This window comes from Oncorhynchus masou, unplaced genomic scaffold, assembly GCF_036934945.1.
Source record: "Oncorhynchus masou masou isolate Uvic2021 unplaced genomic scaffold, UVic_Omas_1.1 unplaced_scaffold_2035, whole genome shotgun sequence".
NCBI classification, from domain to species: domain Eukaryota; kingdom Metazoa; phylum Chordata; class Actinopteri; order Salmoniformes; family Salmonidae; genus Oncorhynchus; species Oncorhynchus masou.
In genome coordinates, this window is record NW_027008524.1 from 64,275 (window position 1) to 81,966 (window position 17,692).

General features: G+C 51.3%; 1 protein-coding gene across 1 annotated transcript in view; it reads right to left on the reverse strand.

The window, feature by feature from the left end:
* LOC135532802 (metalloprotease TIKI1-like) overlaps nucleotides 1–17,220 on the reverse strand; it is a gene marked incomplete at its 5' end in the record, with an annotated part of 68,836 nt that extends 51,616 nt beyond the window's left edge. Inside the window, 2 exons of the mRNA XM_064960238.1 lie at nucleotides 16,133–16,307; nucleotides 17,156–17,220. Coding sequence (XP_064816310.1) covers nucleotides 16,133–16,307; nucleotides 17,156–17,220 — 240 coding nt within the window. The remainder of the gene's footprint in view (nucleotides 1–16,132; nucleotides 16,308–17,155) is intronic.
* Between the last annotated feature and the right edge of the window lie 472 nt (nucleotides 17,221–17,692).

Genomic DNA, 17,692 nt, shown 5'->3' on the forward strand with positions numbered 1-17,692 from the left:
GTAGAACACCAGGCTAGATCAGACTGCTGTAGAACACCAGGCTAGATCAGAGGCTAGTTCAGCTGTAGAACACCAGGCCAGATCAGACTGCTGTAGAACACCAGGCTAGATCAGACTGCTGTAGAACACCAGGCTAGATCAGACTGCTGTAGAACACCAGGGCTAGATCAGACTGCTGTAGAACACCAGGCTAGTTCAGACTGCTGTAGAACACCAGGCTAGATCAGACTGCTGTAGAACACCAGGCTAGATCAGACTGCTGTAGAACACCAGGCTAGTTCAGACTGCTGTAGAACACCAGGCTAGATCAGACTGCTGTAGAACACCAGGCTAGTTCAGACTGCTGTAGAACACCAGGCTAGATCAGACTGCTGTAGAACGCCAGGCTAGATCAGACTGCTGTAGAACACCAGGCCAGATCAGACTGCTGTAGAACGCCAGGCTAGATCAGACTGCTGTAGAACACCAGGCTAGATCAGACTGCTGTAGAACACCAGGCCAGATCAGACTGCTGTAGAACACCAGGCTAGATCAGACTGCTGTAGAACACCAGGCTAGATCAGACTGCTGTAGAACACCAGGCTAGATCAGACTGCTGTAGAACGCCAGGCCAGATCAGACTGCTGTAGAACACCAGGCTAGATCAGACTGCTGTAGAACGCCAGGCTAGATCAGACTGCTGCAGAACACCAGGCTAGATCAGACTGCTGTAGAACACCAGGCCAGATCAGACTGCTGTAGAACACAAGGCCAGATCAGACGCTGCAGAACACCAGGCCAGTTCAGACTGCTGTAGAACACCAGGCTAGGATCAGACTGCTGTAGAACACCAGGCTAGATCAGACTGCTGTAGAACACCAGGCCAGATCAGACTGCTGTAGAACACCAGGCTAGATCAGACTGCTGTAGAACACCAGGCTAGATCAGACTGCTGTAGAACACCAGGCTAGATCAGACTGCTGTAGAACACCAGGCTAGATCAGACTGCTGTAGAACACCAGGCCAGATCAGACTGCTGCAGAACACCAGGCCAGATCAGACTGCAGTGCAGAACACCAGGCTAGATCAGACTGCTGTAGAACACCAGGCTAGATCAGACTGCCGTAGAACACCAGGCTAGATCAGACTGCTGCAGAACACCAGGCTAGATCAGACTGCTGTAGAACACCAGGCCAGATCAGACTGCTGTAGAACACCAGGCCAGGATCAGACTGCTGTAGAACACCAGGCCAGATCAGACTGCTGTAGAACACCAGGCTAGATCAGACTGCTGCAGAACACCAGGCCAGTTCAGACTGCTGTAGAACACCAGGCCAGATCAGACTGCTGTAGAACACCAGGCTAGATCAGACTGCTGTAGAACACCAGGCTAGATCAGACTGCTGTAGAACACCAGGCTAGATCAGACTGCTGTAGAACACCAGGCTAGTTCAGACTGCTGTAGAACACCAGGCTAGATCAGACTGCTGTAGAACACCAGGCTAGTTCAGACTGCTGTAGAACGCCAGGGCTAGATCAGACAAGGCTGTAGAACGCCAGGCCAGGATCAGACTGCTGTAGAACACCAGGCCAGTTCAGACTGCTGTAGAACACCAGGCTAGATCAGACTGCCAGAACACCAGGCTAGATCAGACTGCTGTAGAACACCAGGCTAGATCAGACTGCTGTAGAACACCAGGCTAGATCAGACTGCTGTAGAACACCAGGCTAGATCAGACTGCTGTAGAACACCAGGCTAGATCAGAGGGCTCAGCTGTGCAGAACACCAGGCTAGTTCAGACTGCTGTAGAACACCAGGCTAGTTCAGACTGCTGTAGAACACCAGGCTAGATCAGACTGCTGTAGAACACCAGGCTAGATCAGACTGCTGTAGAACACCAGGCTAGTTCAGACTGCTGTAGAACACCAGGCCAGATCAGACTGCTGCAGAACACCAGGCTAGATCAGACTGCTGTAGAACGCCAGGCTAGATCAGACTGCTGTAGAACACCAGGCTAGATCAGACTGCTGTAGAACACCAGGCTAGATCAGACTGCTGTAGAACACCAGGCTAGATCAGACTGCTGTAGAACACCAGGCTAGATCAGACTGCTGTAGAACACCAGGCTAGATCAGACTGCTGTAGAACGCCAGGCTAGATCAGACTGCTGTAGAACACCAGGCTAAGATCAGACTGCTGTAGAACACCAGGCTAGATCAGACTGCTGTAGAGGCTAGTTCCTGTGAACACCAGAGACACCAGGCCAGGATCAGACTGCTGTAGAACACCAGGCTAGATCAGACTGCTGAACGCCAGAATCACTGCTGTAGGCTAGATCAGACTGCTGTAGAACACCAGGCTAGATCAGACTGCTGTAGAACACCAGGCTAGATCAGACTGCTGTAGAACACCAGGCCAGATCAGACTGCTGTAGAACGCCAGGCTGGATCAGACTGCTGATCAGAACACCAGGCTGGATCAGACTGCTGTAGAACACCAGGCTAGATCAGACTGCTGTAGAACACCAGGCTGGGATCAGACTGCTGTAGAACACCAGGCTGGATCAGACTCAGAACACCAGGCTAGATCAGACTGCTGCAGAACACCAGGCCAGATCAGACTGCTGTAGAACACCAGGCTAGATCAGACTGCTGTAGAACGCCAGGCTAGATCAGACTGCTGTAGAACGCCAGGCTAGATCAGACTGCTGTAGAACACCAGGCTAGATCAGACTGCTGTAGAACACCAGGCTAGATCAGACTGCTGTAGAACACCAGGCTAGATCAGACTGCTGTAGAACACCAGGCTAGATCAGACTGCTGTAGAACACCAGGCTAGATCAGACTGCTGTAGAACACAAGGCTAGATCAGACTGCTGTAGAACACCAGGCTAGATCAGACTGCTGTAGAACACCAGGCTAGATCAGACTGCTGTAGAACACCAGGCTAGATCAGACTGCTGTAGAACACCAGGCTAGATCAGACTGCTGTAGAACACCAGGCTAGATCAGACTGCTGTAGAACACCAGGCTAAATCAGACTGCTGTAGAACACCAGGCTAGATCAGACTGCTGTAGAACACCAGGCTCAGATCAGACTGCTGTAGAACACCAGGCTAGATCAGACTGCTGTAGAACACCAGGCCAGATCAGACTGCTGTAGAACGCCAGGCTAGATCAGACTGCTGCAGAACACCAGGCTAGATCAGACTGCTGTAGAACACCAGGCCAGATCAGACTGCTGTAGAACTAGATCAGACAGGCTAGATCAGACTGCTGTAGAACGCCAGGCTAGATCAGCCTGCTGTAGAACGCCAGGCTAGATCAGACTGCTGCAGAACACCAGGCTGGATCAGACTGCTGTAGAACACCAGGCTAGATCAGACTGCTGTAGAACACCAGGCTGGATCAGACTGCTGTAGAACACCAGGCTAGATCAGACTGCTGTAGAACACCAGGCTGGATCAGACTGCTGTAGAACACCAGGCTAGATCAGACTGCTGTAGAACGCCAGGCTAGATCAGACTGCTGTAGAACGCCAGGCTAGATCAGACTGCTGTAGAACACCAGGCTAGATCAGACTGCTGTAGAACGCCAGGCTAAGATCAGACTGCTGTAGAACACCAGGCTAGATCAGACTGCTGTAGAACACCAGGCTAGATCAGACTGCTGTAGAACACCAGGCTAGATCAGACTGCTGTAGAACACCAGGCTAGATCAGACTGCTGTAGAACACCAGGCTAGATCAGACTGCTGTAGAACACCAGGCTAGATCAGACTGTAGGGCTACCAGGCTAGATCAGACTGCTGTAGAACACCAGGCTAGATCAGACTGCTGTAGAACACCAGGCTAGATCAGACTGCTGTAGAACACCAGGCTAGATCAGACTGCTGTAGAACACCAGGCTAGATCAGACTGCTGTAGAACACCAGGCTAGATCAGACTGCTGTAGAACACCAGGCTAGATCAGACTGCTGTAGAACACCAGGCTAGATCAGACTGCTGTAGAACACCAGGCTAGATCAGACTGCTGTAGAACACCAGGCTAGTTCAGACTGCTGTAGAACACCAGGCTAGATCAGACTGCTGTAGAACACCAGGCTAGATCAGACTGCTGTAGAACACCAGGCTAGATCAGACTGCTGTAGAACACCGGGCTAGATCAGACTGCTGTAGAACACCAGGCTAGATCAGACTGCTGTAGAACGCCAGGCTAGATCAGACTGCTGTAGAACACCAGGCTAGATCAGACTGCTGTAGAACACCAGGCTAGATCAGACTGCTGTAGAACGCCAGGCTAGATCAGACTGCTGTAGAACACCAGGCTAGATCAGACTGCTGTAGAACACCAGGCTAGATCAGACTGCTGTAGAACACCAGGCTAGATCAGACTGCTGTAGAACACCAGGCTAGATCAGACTGCTGTAGAACACCAGGCTAGATCAGACTCCGTAGGACAACAGCAGCAGATCCTAAGCAGATATCCTCTGTGATTCAAGTCTGTATTTTTTTTCTTTTCTACAGTGACATCAAGTATCAATCTTTCAACCTCATTACTTTTCCTTCTGCCAGCCACCGTGGAGCCAGGAGCCAGGGGGAACCAGGGGTTTGCAAGGGGCTCTGGTGGACAGCCACCCGATAACAGTGTGCCTCGACTGGGACTGGCTCTGCCTCTGGGCCGAATAGCCTGGAGCTACTGGGACTGTCAGTGCTGGGATGTGAGTTCAACTGAACGTGTGTGTGTGCGTGTGTGTGTGTGTGCTTGAGTGGGGGGGGGTCTGCTGATGGGAGTTGAACTCCACAGCCTCCCTCAGCTCCACTTCTCTTACCACTGTTATGTGGGGGGGCCTCCCTCAGCTCCACTTCTCTTACCACTGTTATGGGGGGGGGGGGCTCCCTCAGCTCCACTTCTCTTACCACTGTTATGGGGGGGCCTCCCTCAGCTCTACTTCTCTTACCACTGTTATGGGGGGGCCTCCCTCAGCTCCACTTCTCTTACCACTGTTATGTGGGGGGGGGCCTCCCTCAGCTCTACTTCTCTTACCACTGTTATGGGGGCCTCCCTCAGCTCCACTTCTCTTACCACTGTTATGGGGGGGCCTCCCTCAGCTCCACTTCCCTTTACCACTGTTATGGGGGGGGGCCTCCCTCAACTCCACTTCTCTTACCACTGTTATGGGGGGGGCCTCCCTCAGCTCCACTTCTCTCACCACTGTTATGGGGGGGGCCTCCCTCAGCTCCACTTCTCTTACCACTGTTATGGGGGCCTCCTCAGCTCCACTTCTCTCACCACTGTTATGTGGGGGGGCCTCCCTCAGCTCCACTTCTCTTACCACTGTTATGGGGGGGCTCCCTCAGCTCCACTTCTTTACCACTGTTATGGGGGGGCCTCCCTCAGCTCCACTTCTTGGCCACTGTTATGGGGGCCTCCCTCAGCTCCACTTCTCTTACCACTGTTATGGGGGGCCTCCTCAGCTCCACTTCTCTTACCACTGTTATGGGGGGGCCTCCCTCAGCTCCACTTCTCTTACCACTGTTATGGGGGCCTCTCAGCTCCACTTCTTACCACTGTTATGGGGGCCTCCCTCAGCTCCACTTCTCTTACCACTGTTATGGGGGGGCCTCCCTCAGCTCCACTTCTCTTACCACTGTTATGGGGGGGGGGCCTCCTCAGCTCCACTTCTCTTACCACTGTTATGGGGGGCCTCCCTCAGCTCTACTTCTCTCACCACTGTTATGGGGGGGCCTCCCTCAGCTCCACTTCTCTCACCACTGTTATGGGGGGGCCTCCCCTCAGCTCCACTTCTCTCACCACTGTTATGGGGGCCTCCCTCAGCTCCACTTCTCTTACCACTGTTATGGGGGGCCTCCCTCAGCTCACTTCTCTTACCACTGTTATGGGGCCTCCCTCAGCTCCACTTCTCTTACCACTGTTATGGGGGGGGCTCCCTCAGCTCCACTTCTCTTACCACTGTTATGTGGGGGCCTCAGCTCCACTTCTCTTACCACTGTTATAAATACAGCTCTACTTCTCTTACCACTGGGGGGGGGCCTCCCTCAGCTCCACTTCTCTTACCACTGTTATGTGGGGGCCTCCCTCAGCTCCACTTCTCTTACCACTGTTATGGGGGGGGGCTCCCTCAGCTCCACTTCTCTTACCACTGTTATGGGGGGGGGGGCTCCTCAGCTCCACTTCTCTTACCACTGTTATGTGGGGCCTCCAGCTCCACTTCTCTTACCACTGTTATGGGGGGCTCCCTCAGCTCCACTTCTCTTACCACTGTTATGGGGGCTCCCTCAGCTCCACTCACCACTGTTATGGGGGCTCCTTCAGCTCCACTTCTCTCACCACTGTTATGGGGGGCTCCTCAGCTCCACTTCTCTTACCACTGTTATGGGGGCTCCCTCAGCTCCACTCTCTCACCACTGTTATGGGGGGGGCCTCCCTCAGCTCCACTTCTCTTACCACTGTTATGTGGGGGCCCTCAGCTCCACTCTCTCACCACTGGGGGGCCCTCCCTCAGCTCCACTTCTCTCTTACCACTGTTATGTGGGGGGGCCTCCCTCAGCTCCACTTCTCTTACCACTGTTATGGGGGGGGCCTCCCTCAGCTCCACTTCTCTTACCACTGTTATGTGGGGGGGGGCCTCCCTCAGCTCCACTTCTCTACCACTGTTATGGGGGGGCCTCCTCCAGCTCCATTGTTATGGGGGCCTTCAGCTCCACTTCTCTTACCACTGTTATGGGGGGGCCTCCCTCAGCTCCACTTCTCTTACCACTGTTATGGGGGCCTCCTCCAGCTCCACTTCTCTTACCACTGTTATGTGGGGGCCTCCCTCAGCTCTACTTCTCTTACCACTGTTATGGGGGGGGGCCTCCCTCAGCTCTACTTCTCTTTACCACTGTTATGGGGGCCTCCCTCAGCTCCACTTCTCTTACCACTGTTATGGGGGCCTCCCTCAGCTCCACTTCTCTTACCACTGTTATGGGGCTCCTCAGCTCCACTTCTCTCACCACTGTTATGGGGGGGCCTCCCTCAGCTCCACTTCTCTTACCACTGTTATGGGGCCTCCTCAGCTCCACTTCTCACCACTGTTATGGGGGCCTCCCTCAGCTCCACTTCTCTTACCACTGTTATGCACCCCAGCCGTGGAAATGACATTCTTGAAATTACTGCTAATGCATAAGTGTGTGTGTGTGGGTTGGGGTGGGGGCGTCGTGTGTACATGTGTGTGTGTGGGTTGGGGTGGGGGCGTCGTGTGTGCATGTGTGTGTGTGTGGGTTGGGGTGGGGGGCGTCGTGTGTGTGCATGTGTGTGACTCACCAGAAAGGCTGAGAGACTGAAATCAAAAGGGGAAAAGTGATAGTTTGGGATCAGCTGTTTCCAACTGTTATCCTTCAGACGATACTAAACGGGGTGTTTCCAACTGTTATCCTTCAGATGTTACTAAACGGGCTGTTTCCAACTGTTATCCTTCAGACATTACTAAACGAGGTGTTTCCAACTGTTATCCTTCAGACGATACTAAACGGGGGTGTTTCCAACTGTTATCCTTCAGATGTTACTAAACGGGCTGTTTCCAACTGTTATCCTTCAGATGTTACTAAACGGGGTGTTTCCAACTGTTATCCTTCAGATGTTACTAAATGGGCTGTTTCCAACTGTTATCCTTCAGACGATACTAAACGGGGTGTTTCCAACTGTTATCCTTCAGATGTTACTAAACGGGTGTTTCCAACTGTTATCCTTCAGATGTTACTAAATGGGCTGTTTCCAACTGTTATCCTTCAGATGTTACTAAACGGGGTGTTTCCAACTGTAATACTTCAGACGATACTAAATGGGCTGTTTCCAACTGTTATCCTTCAGATGTTACTAAATGGGCTGTTTCCAACTGTTATCCTTCAGATGTTACTAAACGGGGTGTTTCCAACTGTTATCCTTCAGATGTTACTAAATGGGCTGTTTCCAACTGTTATCCTTCAGACGATACTAAACGGGGTGTTTCCAACTGTTATCCTTCAGATGTTACTAAATGGGCTGTTTCCAACTGTTATCCTTCAGATGTTACTAAACGGGGTGTTTCCAACTGTAATACTTCAAGCGATACTAAATGGGCTGTTTCCAACTGTTATCCTTCAGACGATACTAAACGGGCTCCAAGATACAACACTCTGAAACCCAAACAACATTAGGGCATATTTCTCACACCACTGACTGAGAGATAAACACACGCCAGTTTCCACATGATTCACTCTGGCAGAGAGCAAGCCAAGCCATCTGTCTGTGTCCCAAGTGGCAGCTTATTCTCCAGTAGTGCACTACTGTTGACCAGGGCCCATAGGGAATAGGCTGCCACTAAGGACATAGACTATGTCTCTGGCTGCATATCTCTAAAGGGGTCATCTTTAGAGAAATTCTCAAAATAGAGATAATAGTTGTGGCTCTATTTCATTTTTCAAAATATCACAGCTCAGGAGGGATTCTTGCAGTCTGAGTGTTTGAAAGTGGTGTCTCCTAGCTGTCTCCTGGGCTGAACAGAACACCTAGGTGGACCGGACAAGGCACATGTAAAGAACAGTCAGGGGTACCAGGGGTTAGAGTCAGGGTTAGAGTCAGGATACCAGGGGTTAGAGTCAGGGTTAGAGTCAGGGGTACCAGGGTTAGAGTCAAGTGTACCAGGTTAGAGTCAGGGGTTGAGTCAGGGGTACCAGGAGTTAGAGTCAGGTTCCAGGGTTAGAGTCAGGGGTTAGAGTCAGGGATACCAGGGGTTAGAGTCAGGGGGTAGAGTCAGGGATACCAGGGGTTAGAGTCAGGGGTTAGAGTCAGGGATACCAGGGGTTAGAGTCAGGGATACCAGGGGTTAGAGTCATGGGTTAGAGTCAGGGATACCAGGGGTTAGAGTCAGGGGGTAGAGTCAGGGATACCAGGGATTAGTGTCAGGGGTAGAGTCAGGGATACTAGGGGTTAGAGTCAGGGGTTAGAGTCAGGGGTACCAGGGGTTAGAGTCAGGAGTACCAGGGGTTAGAGTCAGGGATACCAGGGTTAGAGTCAGGGATACCAGCGGTTAGAGTCAGGGGGTAGAGTCAGGGATACCAGGGGTTAGAGTCCAGGAGTACCAGGGGTTAGAGTCAGGGGTACCAGGGTTAGAGTCAGGGGTTAGAGTCAGGGATACCAGGGGTTAGAGTCAGGGGTACCAGGGTTAGAGTCAGGGATACCAGGGTTTGTAGTCAGGGATACCAGCCCGGTTAGAGTCAGGGGATAGAGTCGGGATACCAGGGGTTAGAGTCAGGGGTACCAGGGGTTAGAGTCAGGGATACCAAGGGTTAGAGTCAGGGGTTAGAGTCAGGGTACCAGGGGTTAGAGTCAGGGGTACCAGGGGTTAGAGTCAGGGATACCAGCGGTTAGAGTCAGGGGGTAGAGTCAGGGATACCAGGGGTTAGAGTCAGGGGTACCAGGGTTAGAGTCAGGGGTTAGAGTCAGGGATACCAGGGGTTAGAGTCAGGGGTAGAGTCAGGGATACCAGGGGTTAGAGTCAGGGGGTTAGAGTCAGGGATACCAGGGGTTACAGTCAGGGATACCAGGGGTTAGAGTCAGGGGTTAGAGTCAGGGATACCAGGGGTTAGAGTCAGGGGGTAGAGTCAGGGATACCAGGGGTTAGAGTCAGGGGTTAGAGTCAGGGGTACCATGGGTTAGAGTCAGGGGTACCAGGGGTTAGAATCAGGGATACCAGGGGTTAGAGTCAGGGATACCAGGGGTTAGAGTCAGGGGGTAGAGTCAAGGATACCAGGGGTTAGAGTCAGGGGTACCAGGGGTTAGAGTCAGGGGTACCAGGGGTTAGAGTCAGGGGTTAGAGTCAGGGATACCAGGGTTAAGAGTCAGGGGTACCAGGGGTTAGAGTCAGGGATACCAGCGGTTAGAGTCAGGGTGTAGAGTCGGGGGATACCAGGGGTTAGAGTCAGGGGTACCAGGGGTTAGAGCCAGGGATACCAGGGGTTAGAGGCAGGGGTACCAGGGGTTAGAGTCAGGGGTTAGAGTCAGAGGTACCAGGGGTTAGAGTCAGGGGTACCAGGGGTTAGAGTCAGGGATACCAGCGGTTAGAGTCAGGGGGTAGAGTCAGGGATACCAGGGGTTAGAGTCAGGGTTACCAGGGGTTAGAGTCAGGGGTACCAGGGGTTAGAGTCAGGGGTACCAGGGGTTAGAGTCAGGGGTACCAGGGGTTAGAGTCAGGGATACCAGGGGTTAGAGTAAGGGGTACCAGGGGTTCGAGTCAGGGATACCAGGGGTTAGAGGCAGGGGTACCAGGGGTTAGAGTCAGGGGTACCAGGGATTAGTCAGGGGTACCAGGGGTTAGAGTCAGGGGTACCAGGGGTTAGTGTCAGGGATACCAGGGGTTAGAGTCAGGGGTTAGAGTTAGGGATACCAGGGGTTAGAGTCAGGGTACCAGGGGTTAGAGTCAGGGGTTAGAGTTAGGGATACCAGGGGTTAGAGTCAGGGGTACCAGGGGTTAGAGTCAGGGATACCAGGGGTTAGAGTCAGGGATACCAGGGGGGTTAGAGTCAGGGGTATCAGGGGGTTAGAGTCAGGGATACCAGGGGTTAGAGTCAGGGGTTACAGTCAGGGATACCAGGGGTTAGAGTCAGGGGTACCAGGGGTTAGAGTCAGGGGTACCAGGGGTTAGAGTCAGGGGTTACAGTCAGGGATACCAGGGTTAGAGTCAGGGGTACCAGGGGTTAGAGTCAGGGATACCAGGGGTTAGTCAGGGGGGTTACAGTCAGGGATACATGCCCCTCCAGAGGCATGAAGGGGCAGAATGAAGGGGCAGGTTACTGTTATAAACCTGCATGTCTTTGTTAAACCCTTCTCAACACCCACACCCCCGACACACACACACACACACACACACACACACACACACACACACACACACACACACACACACACACACACACACACACACACACACACACACACACACACACACACACACACACACACACACACAGGTAACGTCATCCTCTCATGGCATCAGTTTCACACCTCTGGGAAGCAGCCCTTTAAAAGGAAGCAGCCCTTTAAAGTAAAACAGTGTTTTATAGCAGCAGTAACACACATGATTACTGATGCAAAGAGAACAGTGTGTACAAGTGGGAGGAGGGCAAGGCTGGCAAAACACAGAGAGAGAGAGAGACCTAACTCTCTAGAATGAGATTTGGCAGGAGTAGCCACAGCTCTCAACTCTCATCCCTCAGCTCTCAGCCCGCAGGTCTCATCCCTCAGCCCTCTGGTCTCAGGCCTCAGCCCTCTGGTCTCAGCCCTCAGCTCTCAGCCCTCAGCCCTCAGCCCTCACGTCTCAGCTCTCAGCCCTCAGGTCTCAGCCCCCTCTCAGCCCTCTGGTCTCAGCCTCAACCTCTGGTCTCAGGCCTCAGCCCTCTGGTCTCAGCCCTCAGCCCTCAGCCCTCACGTCTCAGCTCTCAGCCCTCTGGTCTCAGCCCTCAGCTCTGGTCTCAGCCCTCTGGTCTCAGCCCTCTGGTCTCAGCCTCAGTCTCCCTCAGCCCGCTGGTCTCAGCCCTCAGCCCTCAGCCCTCAGGTCTCATCCCTCAGCTCTCAGCCCTCAGGTCTCAGCCCTCAGCTCTCACGTCTCAGCTGGTCTCAGCCCTCTGGTCTCAGCCCTCAGCCCTCTGGTCTCAGCTCTCAGCCCTCTGGTCTCAGCTCTCAGCCCTCAGCCCTCAGCCCTCTGGTCTCAGCTCTCAGCCCTCAGCCCTCAGCCCTCAGCCCTCTGGTCTCAGCCCTCAGCCCTCAGCTCTCAGCCTCCTCTGGTCTCAGCCCTCAGCCCTCTGGTCTCAGCTCTCAGCCCTCAGCCCTCAGCTCTCAGCCCTCAGCCCTCAGCTCTCAGCCCCTGGGTCTCAGCCTCAGCCCTCTGGTCTCAGCCCTCTGGTCTCAGCCCTCAGCCCTCAGCCCTCAGCTCTCAGCCCTCTGGTCTCAGCCCTCAGCCCTCTGGTCTCAGCTCTCAGCCCTCAGCCCTCTGGTCTCAGCCTCAGCTCTCAGCCCTCAGCTCTCAGCCCCTGGTCTCAGCCTCAGCTCTCAGCCCTCTGGTCTCAGCCCTCTGGTCTCAGCCTCAGCTCTCAGCCCTCTGGTCTCAGCCCTCAGCCCTCTGGTCTCAGCTCTCAGCCCTCAGCCCTCTGGTCTCAGCCCTCCCTCAGCCCTCTGGTCTCAGCCCTCAGCTCTCAGCTCTCAGCCCTCAGCTCTCAGCCCTCAGCCCTCAGCTCTCAGCCCTCTGGTCTGGTCTCAGCCCTCAGGTCTCAGGTCTCAGCCCTCTGGTGCATTATAGAGCTCCATTATAAACCTGCTCAGCTTCCAGGTCTCAGTTAAATGAACCAGACAATGTGGCAACAAGTGGATTCCAAGGACTATCACACCTAAATCTGAGAGCGTTGGCATACGGACGCAGCTGAACCGAGCACGATCGGCAGGTCAAAAGAGGTACTGCAACATTTATAAGCGACGGTCTTCCCAGTTCTGTAAGGTTTGATCTTTATCTCCTTCAGTCTAGCAAAGCACTCTCTATTCTGCCGTGCTCACAAAGAGAACGATTTAAGCTGTTTGTTCTAAAGTAGCTTTAATCAGATTTCATTTTCAACACGTTTCATTTAATGCCTGACCTCAGACTGAACCAAAATGGCACCCTATTCCCTTTTATAGTGCACTAGTTCTGACCAGACCCCATAGGGAATAGGGTGCCATTTGACCAGACCCCATAGGGAATAGGGTGCCATTTGACCAGACCCCATAGGGAATAGGGTGCCATTTGACCAGACCCCATAGGGAATAGGGTGCCATTTGACCAGACCCCATAGGGAATAGGGTGCCATTTGACCAGACCCCATAGGGAATAGGGTGCCATTTGACCAGACCCCATAGGGAATAGGGTGCCATTTGACCAGACCCCATAGGGAATAGGGTGCCATTTGACCAGACCCCATAGGGTGGGAATAGGGTGCCATTTGACCAGACCCCATAGGGAATAGGGTGCCATTTGACCAGACCCCATAGGGAATAGGGTGCCATTTGATCAGACCCCATAGGGAATAGGGTGCCATTTGACCAGACCCCATAGGGAATAGGGTGCCATTTGACCAGACCCCATAGGGAATAGGGTGCCATTTGACCAGACCCCATAGGGAATAGGGTGCCATTTGACCAGACCCCATAGGGTGGACCAGACCCCATAGGGAATAGGGTGCCATTTGATCAGACCCCATAGGGAATAGGGTGCCATTTGACCAGACCCCATAGGGAATAGGGTGCCATTTGACCAGACCCCATAGGGAATAGGGTGCCATTTGACCAGACCCCATAGGGAATAGGGTGCCATTTGACCAGACCCCATAGGGAATAGGGTGCCATTTGACCAGACCCCATAGGGAATTTGACCAGACCCCATAGGGAATAGGGTGCCATTTGACCAGACCCCATAGGGAATAGGGTGCCATTTGACCAGACCCCATAGGGAATAGGGTGCCATTTGACCAGACCCCATAGGGAATAGGGTGCCATTTGACCAGACCCCATAGGGAATAGGGTGCCATTTGACCAGACCCCATAGGGAATAGGGTGCCATTTGACCAGACCCCATAGGGAATAGGGTGCCATTTGACCAGACCCCATAGGGAATAGGGTGCCATTTGACCAGACCCCATAGGGAATAGGGTGCCATTTGACCAGACCCCATAGGGAATAGGGTGCCATTTGACCAGACCCCATAGGGAATAGGGTGCCATTTGACCAGACCCCATAGGGAATAGGGTGCCATTTGACCAGACCCCATAGGGAATAGGGTGCCATTTGACCAGACCCCATAGGGAATAGGGTGCCATTTGACCAGACCCCATAGGGAATAGGGTGCCATTTGATCAGACCCCATAGGGAATAGGGTGCCATTTGACCAGACCCCCCATAGGGAATAGGGTGCCATTTGACCAGACCCCATAGGGAATAGGGTGCCATTTGACCAGACCCCATAGGGAATAGGGTGCCATTTGACCAGACCCCATAGGGAATAGGGTGCCATTTGACCAGACCCCATAGGGAATAGGGTGCCATTTGACCAGACCCCATAGGGAATAGGGTGCCATTTGACCAGACCCCATAGGGAATAGGGTGCCATTTGAACAGACCCCATAGGGAATAGGGTGCCATTTGACCAGACCCCATAGGGAATAGGGTGCCATTTGACCAGACCCCATAGGGAATAGGGTGCCATTTGACCAGACCCCATAGGGAATAGGGTGCCATTTGACCAGACCCCATAGGAATAGTGCCATTTGACCAGACCCCATAGGGAATAGGGTGCCATTTGATCAGACCCCATAGGGAATAGGGTGCCATTTGACCAGACCCCATAGGGAATAGGGTGCCATTTGACCAGACCCCATAGGGAATAGGGTGCCATTTGACCAGACCCCATAGGGAATAGGGTGCCATTTGACCAGACCCCATAGGGAATAGGGTGCCATTTGACCAGACCCCATAGGGAATAGGGTGCCATTTGACCAGACCCCATAGGGAATAGGGTGCCATTTGACCAGACCCCATAGGGAATAGGGTGCCATTTGACCAGACCCCATAGGGAATAGGGTGCCATTTGATCAGACCCCATAGGGAATAGGGTGCCATTTGATCAGACCCCATAGGGAATAGGGTGCCATTTGACCAGACCCCATAGGGAATAGGGTGCCATTTGATCAGACCCCATAGGGAATAGGGTGCCATTTGACCAGACCCCATAGGGAATAGGGTGCCATTTGATCAGACCCATAGGGAATAGGGTGCCATTTGACCAGACCCCATAGGGAATAGGGTGCCATTTGATCAGACCCCATAGGGAATAGGGTGCCATTTGATCAGACCCCATAGGGAATAGGGTGCCATTTGATCAGACCCCATAGGGAATAGGGTGCCATTTGATCAGACCCCATAGGGAATAGGGTGCCATTTGATCAGACCCCATAGGGAATAGGGTGCCATTTGACCAGACCCATAGGGAATAGGGTGCCATTTGATCAGACCCCATAGGGAATAGGGTGCCATTTGATCAGACCCCATAGGGAATAGGGTGCCATTTGACCAGACCCCATGACCAGACCCCATAGGGAATAGGGTGCCATTTGACCAGACCCCATAGGGAATAGGGTGCCATTTGACCAGACCCCATAGGGAATAGGGTGCCATTTGACCAGACCCCATAGGGAATAGGGTGCCACCTCATGAAACATTTTATCAAAGGGTACTGGAGTAATAATTTTGAACAATTCTTTTTTGTTTTTTCTTAAAATCTTTCTCTGAGCAACTGCATTAGTATAAACCCCATATATATAATTTCCCTTTTTTTTTTTCATACAACATAGCTCAGTATTTGTTATTTATTTCATACAGTCATTTTTTTGACCCCATTATCTTTATCAACGGTGCCAATAATTACAGACCAGACTGTAGAAACAGTCAGCTCATAACTAAAGATGGTAAAGATGGTGAAGATGGTAAATATGGAGAAGATGGTGAAGATGGTGAACTAAAGATGGTGAAGATGGTAAAGATGGTGAAGATGGTAAAGATGGTGAAGATGGTAAAGATGGTGAAGATGAAGATGGTGAACTAAAGATTGTGAAGATGGTGAAGATGGTAAATATGGAGAAGATGGTGAAGATGGTAAATATGGTGAACTAAAGATGGTGAAGATGGTAAATATGGTGAATTAAAGATGGTGAAGATGGTGAAGATGGTAAAGATGGTGAAGATGGTGAATATAAAGATGATGAAGATGGTGAACTAAAGATGGTAAAGATGGTGAAGATGGTGAACTAAAGATGGTGAAGATGGTGAACTAAAGATAATAAAGATGGTGAAGATGGTGAACTAAAGATGGTGAAGGTAAAGATGATTCCTTTTCATAGCTCCATACTGACTGAATCAATACTCAAGCAGGCTGAGTCATGACAAAGGCTAACCACGACATCGTTGTAGGCTTACACAACAACCTACAAAATTATGATCTCAAAGAATCTTGGATTCCTTTCCCCTTTTCTTGGCATCAGAGGATGTGATCATTAATCATCCTCTTCCTTATTCTCATCATCATCATCCTCACTGACCTGCTCCGAAGGCGAAGAAGAAGCTGTTGTCAGGGTGTTCCTCCATCAGAGCCTTAACCCTGTTCCCCATCCTGTCGTTCCTCTTGTAGATCAGTTCCTGTCTGAAGTAGCTGTCTATCTCCTGGGCCGTTATCTGTTCGCTGGGGCGCAGGGTCACGTTGTTGAAGTTGGGGACCTGCAGGGGGATGATGAGCAGTGAGAGATTTATCCATCAGGTCTAAACTAAATGGGTCAGAAATGTAAAAAAGTCAGGGTAAAGGTGATACCCGATGGGCGGGGTGTTAGGGTTCGTTAGTGTTAGTCGTTAGTGTTAGTAGTCAGGGGTCATTAGTGTTAGGGGTCATTAGTGTTAGGGGTCCATAGTGCTAGGGGTGTTAGGGGTCATTAGTGTTAGTGGTCATTAGTGTTAGGGGTCATTAGTGTTAGGGGTCGTTAGTGTTAGGGGTCATTAGTGTTAGGGGTCATTAGTGTTAGGTGTCATTAGTGTTAGGGGTCGTTAGTGTTAGGGGTCATTAGTGTTAGGGGTCGTTAGTGTTAGTAGTCATTAGTGTTAGGGGCCGTTAGTGTTAGTAGTGCCATTAGTGTTAGGGGTTGTTGTGTTAGAGGTCATTAGTGTTAGGGTTGTCATTAGTGTTTAGGGTGTCATTAGTGTTAGGGGTAAGTTGCCAGTGTTAGGGGTCGTTAGTGTTAGGGGCCGTTAGTGTTGTTTGTGTTAGGGGTCATTAGTGTTAGAGTCATTAGTGTTAGGGGTCATTAGTGTTAGGGGTCATTAGTGTTAGGGGTCGTTTGTTAGGGGTCGTTAGTGTTAGTGGTCATTAGTGTTAGGGGTCATTAGTGTTAGGGGTCGTTAGTGTTAGGGGTTGTTAGTGTTAGAATTAGATTAGTGTTAGGGGTTGTTTGTGTTAGGGGTCATTCGTGTTTGGAGTTGTTCGTGTTAGGGGTCATTAGTGTTAGGGGTCGTTAGTGCTCGGGGTCGTTTGTGTTAGGGGTCAGGTGTAGCAGAGTGTGATGGTTGTAACTGACCTGAGAGGTGTCGTGGTTGAAGATGATGGAGTTGGGTCTCCACAGTTGTAGTGCTTGATGAGGTCCTCAGTGGTATAGGAGCCCTGCAGACTGCCTGCTCTCACACTCTCCTGCTGTACAAGGGTCTGGTTCAGGGCAAAGATCACCTGGGGATATGGAAATATCTACTTTTACTACACAATCAGTACCTGGATATACACTTTCTATATGACCAGAGAGGGAACAGAAGACAATAATATTTACTAAATACATAATAAACAGGAGGTAAATAATCATTTTGTACTTAACAATACCACTCTACCTATCCTTATTGTATTTAATAATATAACTCTACCTATCCTACTGTATTTAATACTGTATTTAATAATATAACTCTACTAACTATCCTGTGTTTAATAATATACTGTATTTAATAATATAACTCTACCTATCGTTATTGTATTTAATAATATAACTCTACCTATCGTTATTGTATTTAATAATATAACTCTACCTATCGTTATTGTATTTAATAATATAACTCTACCTATGTTTAAT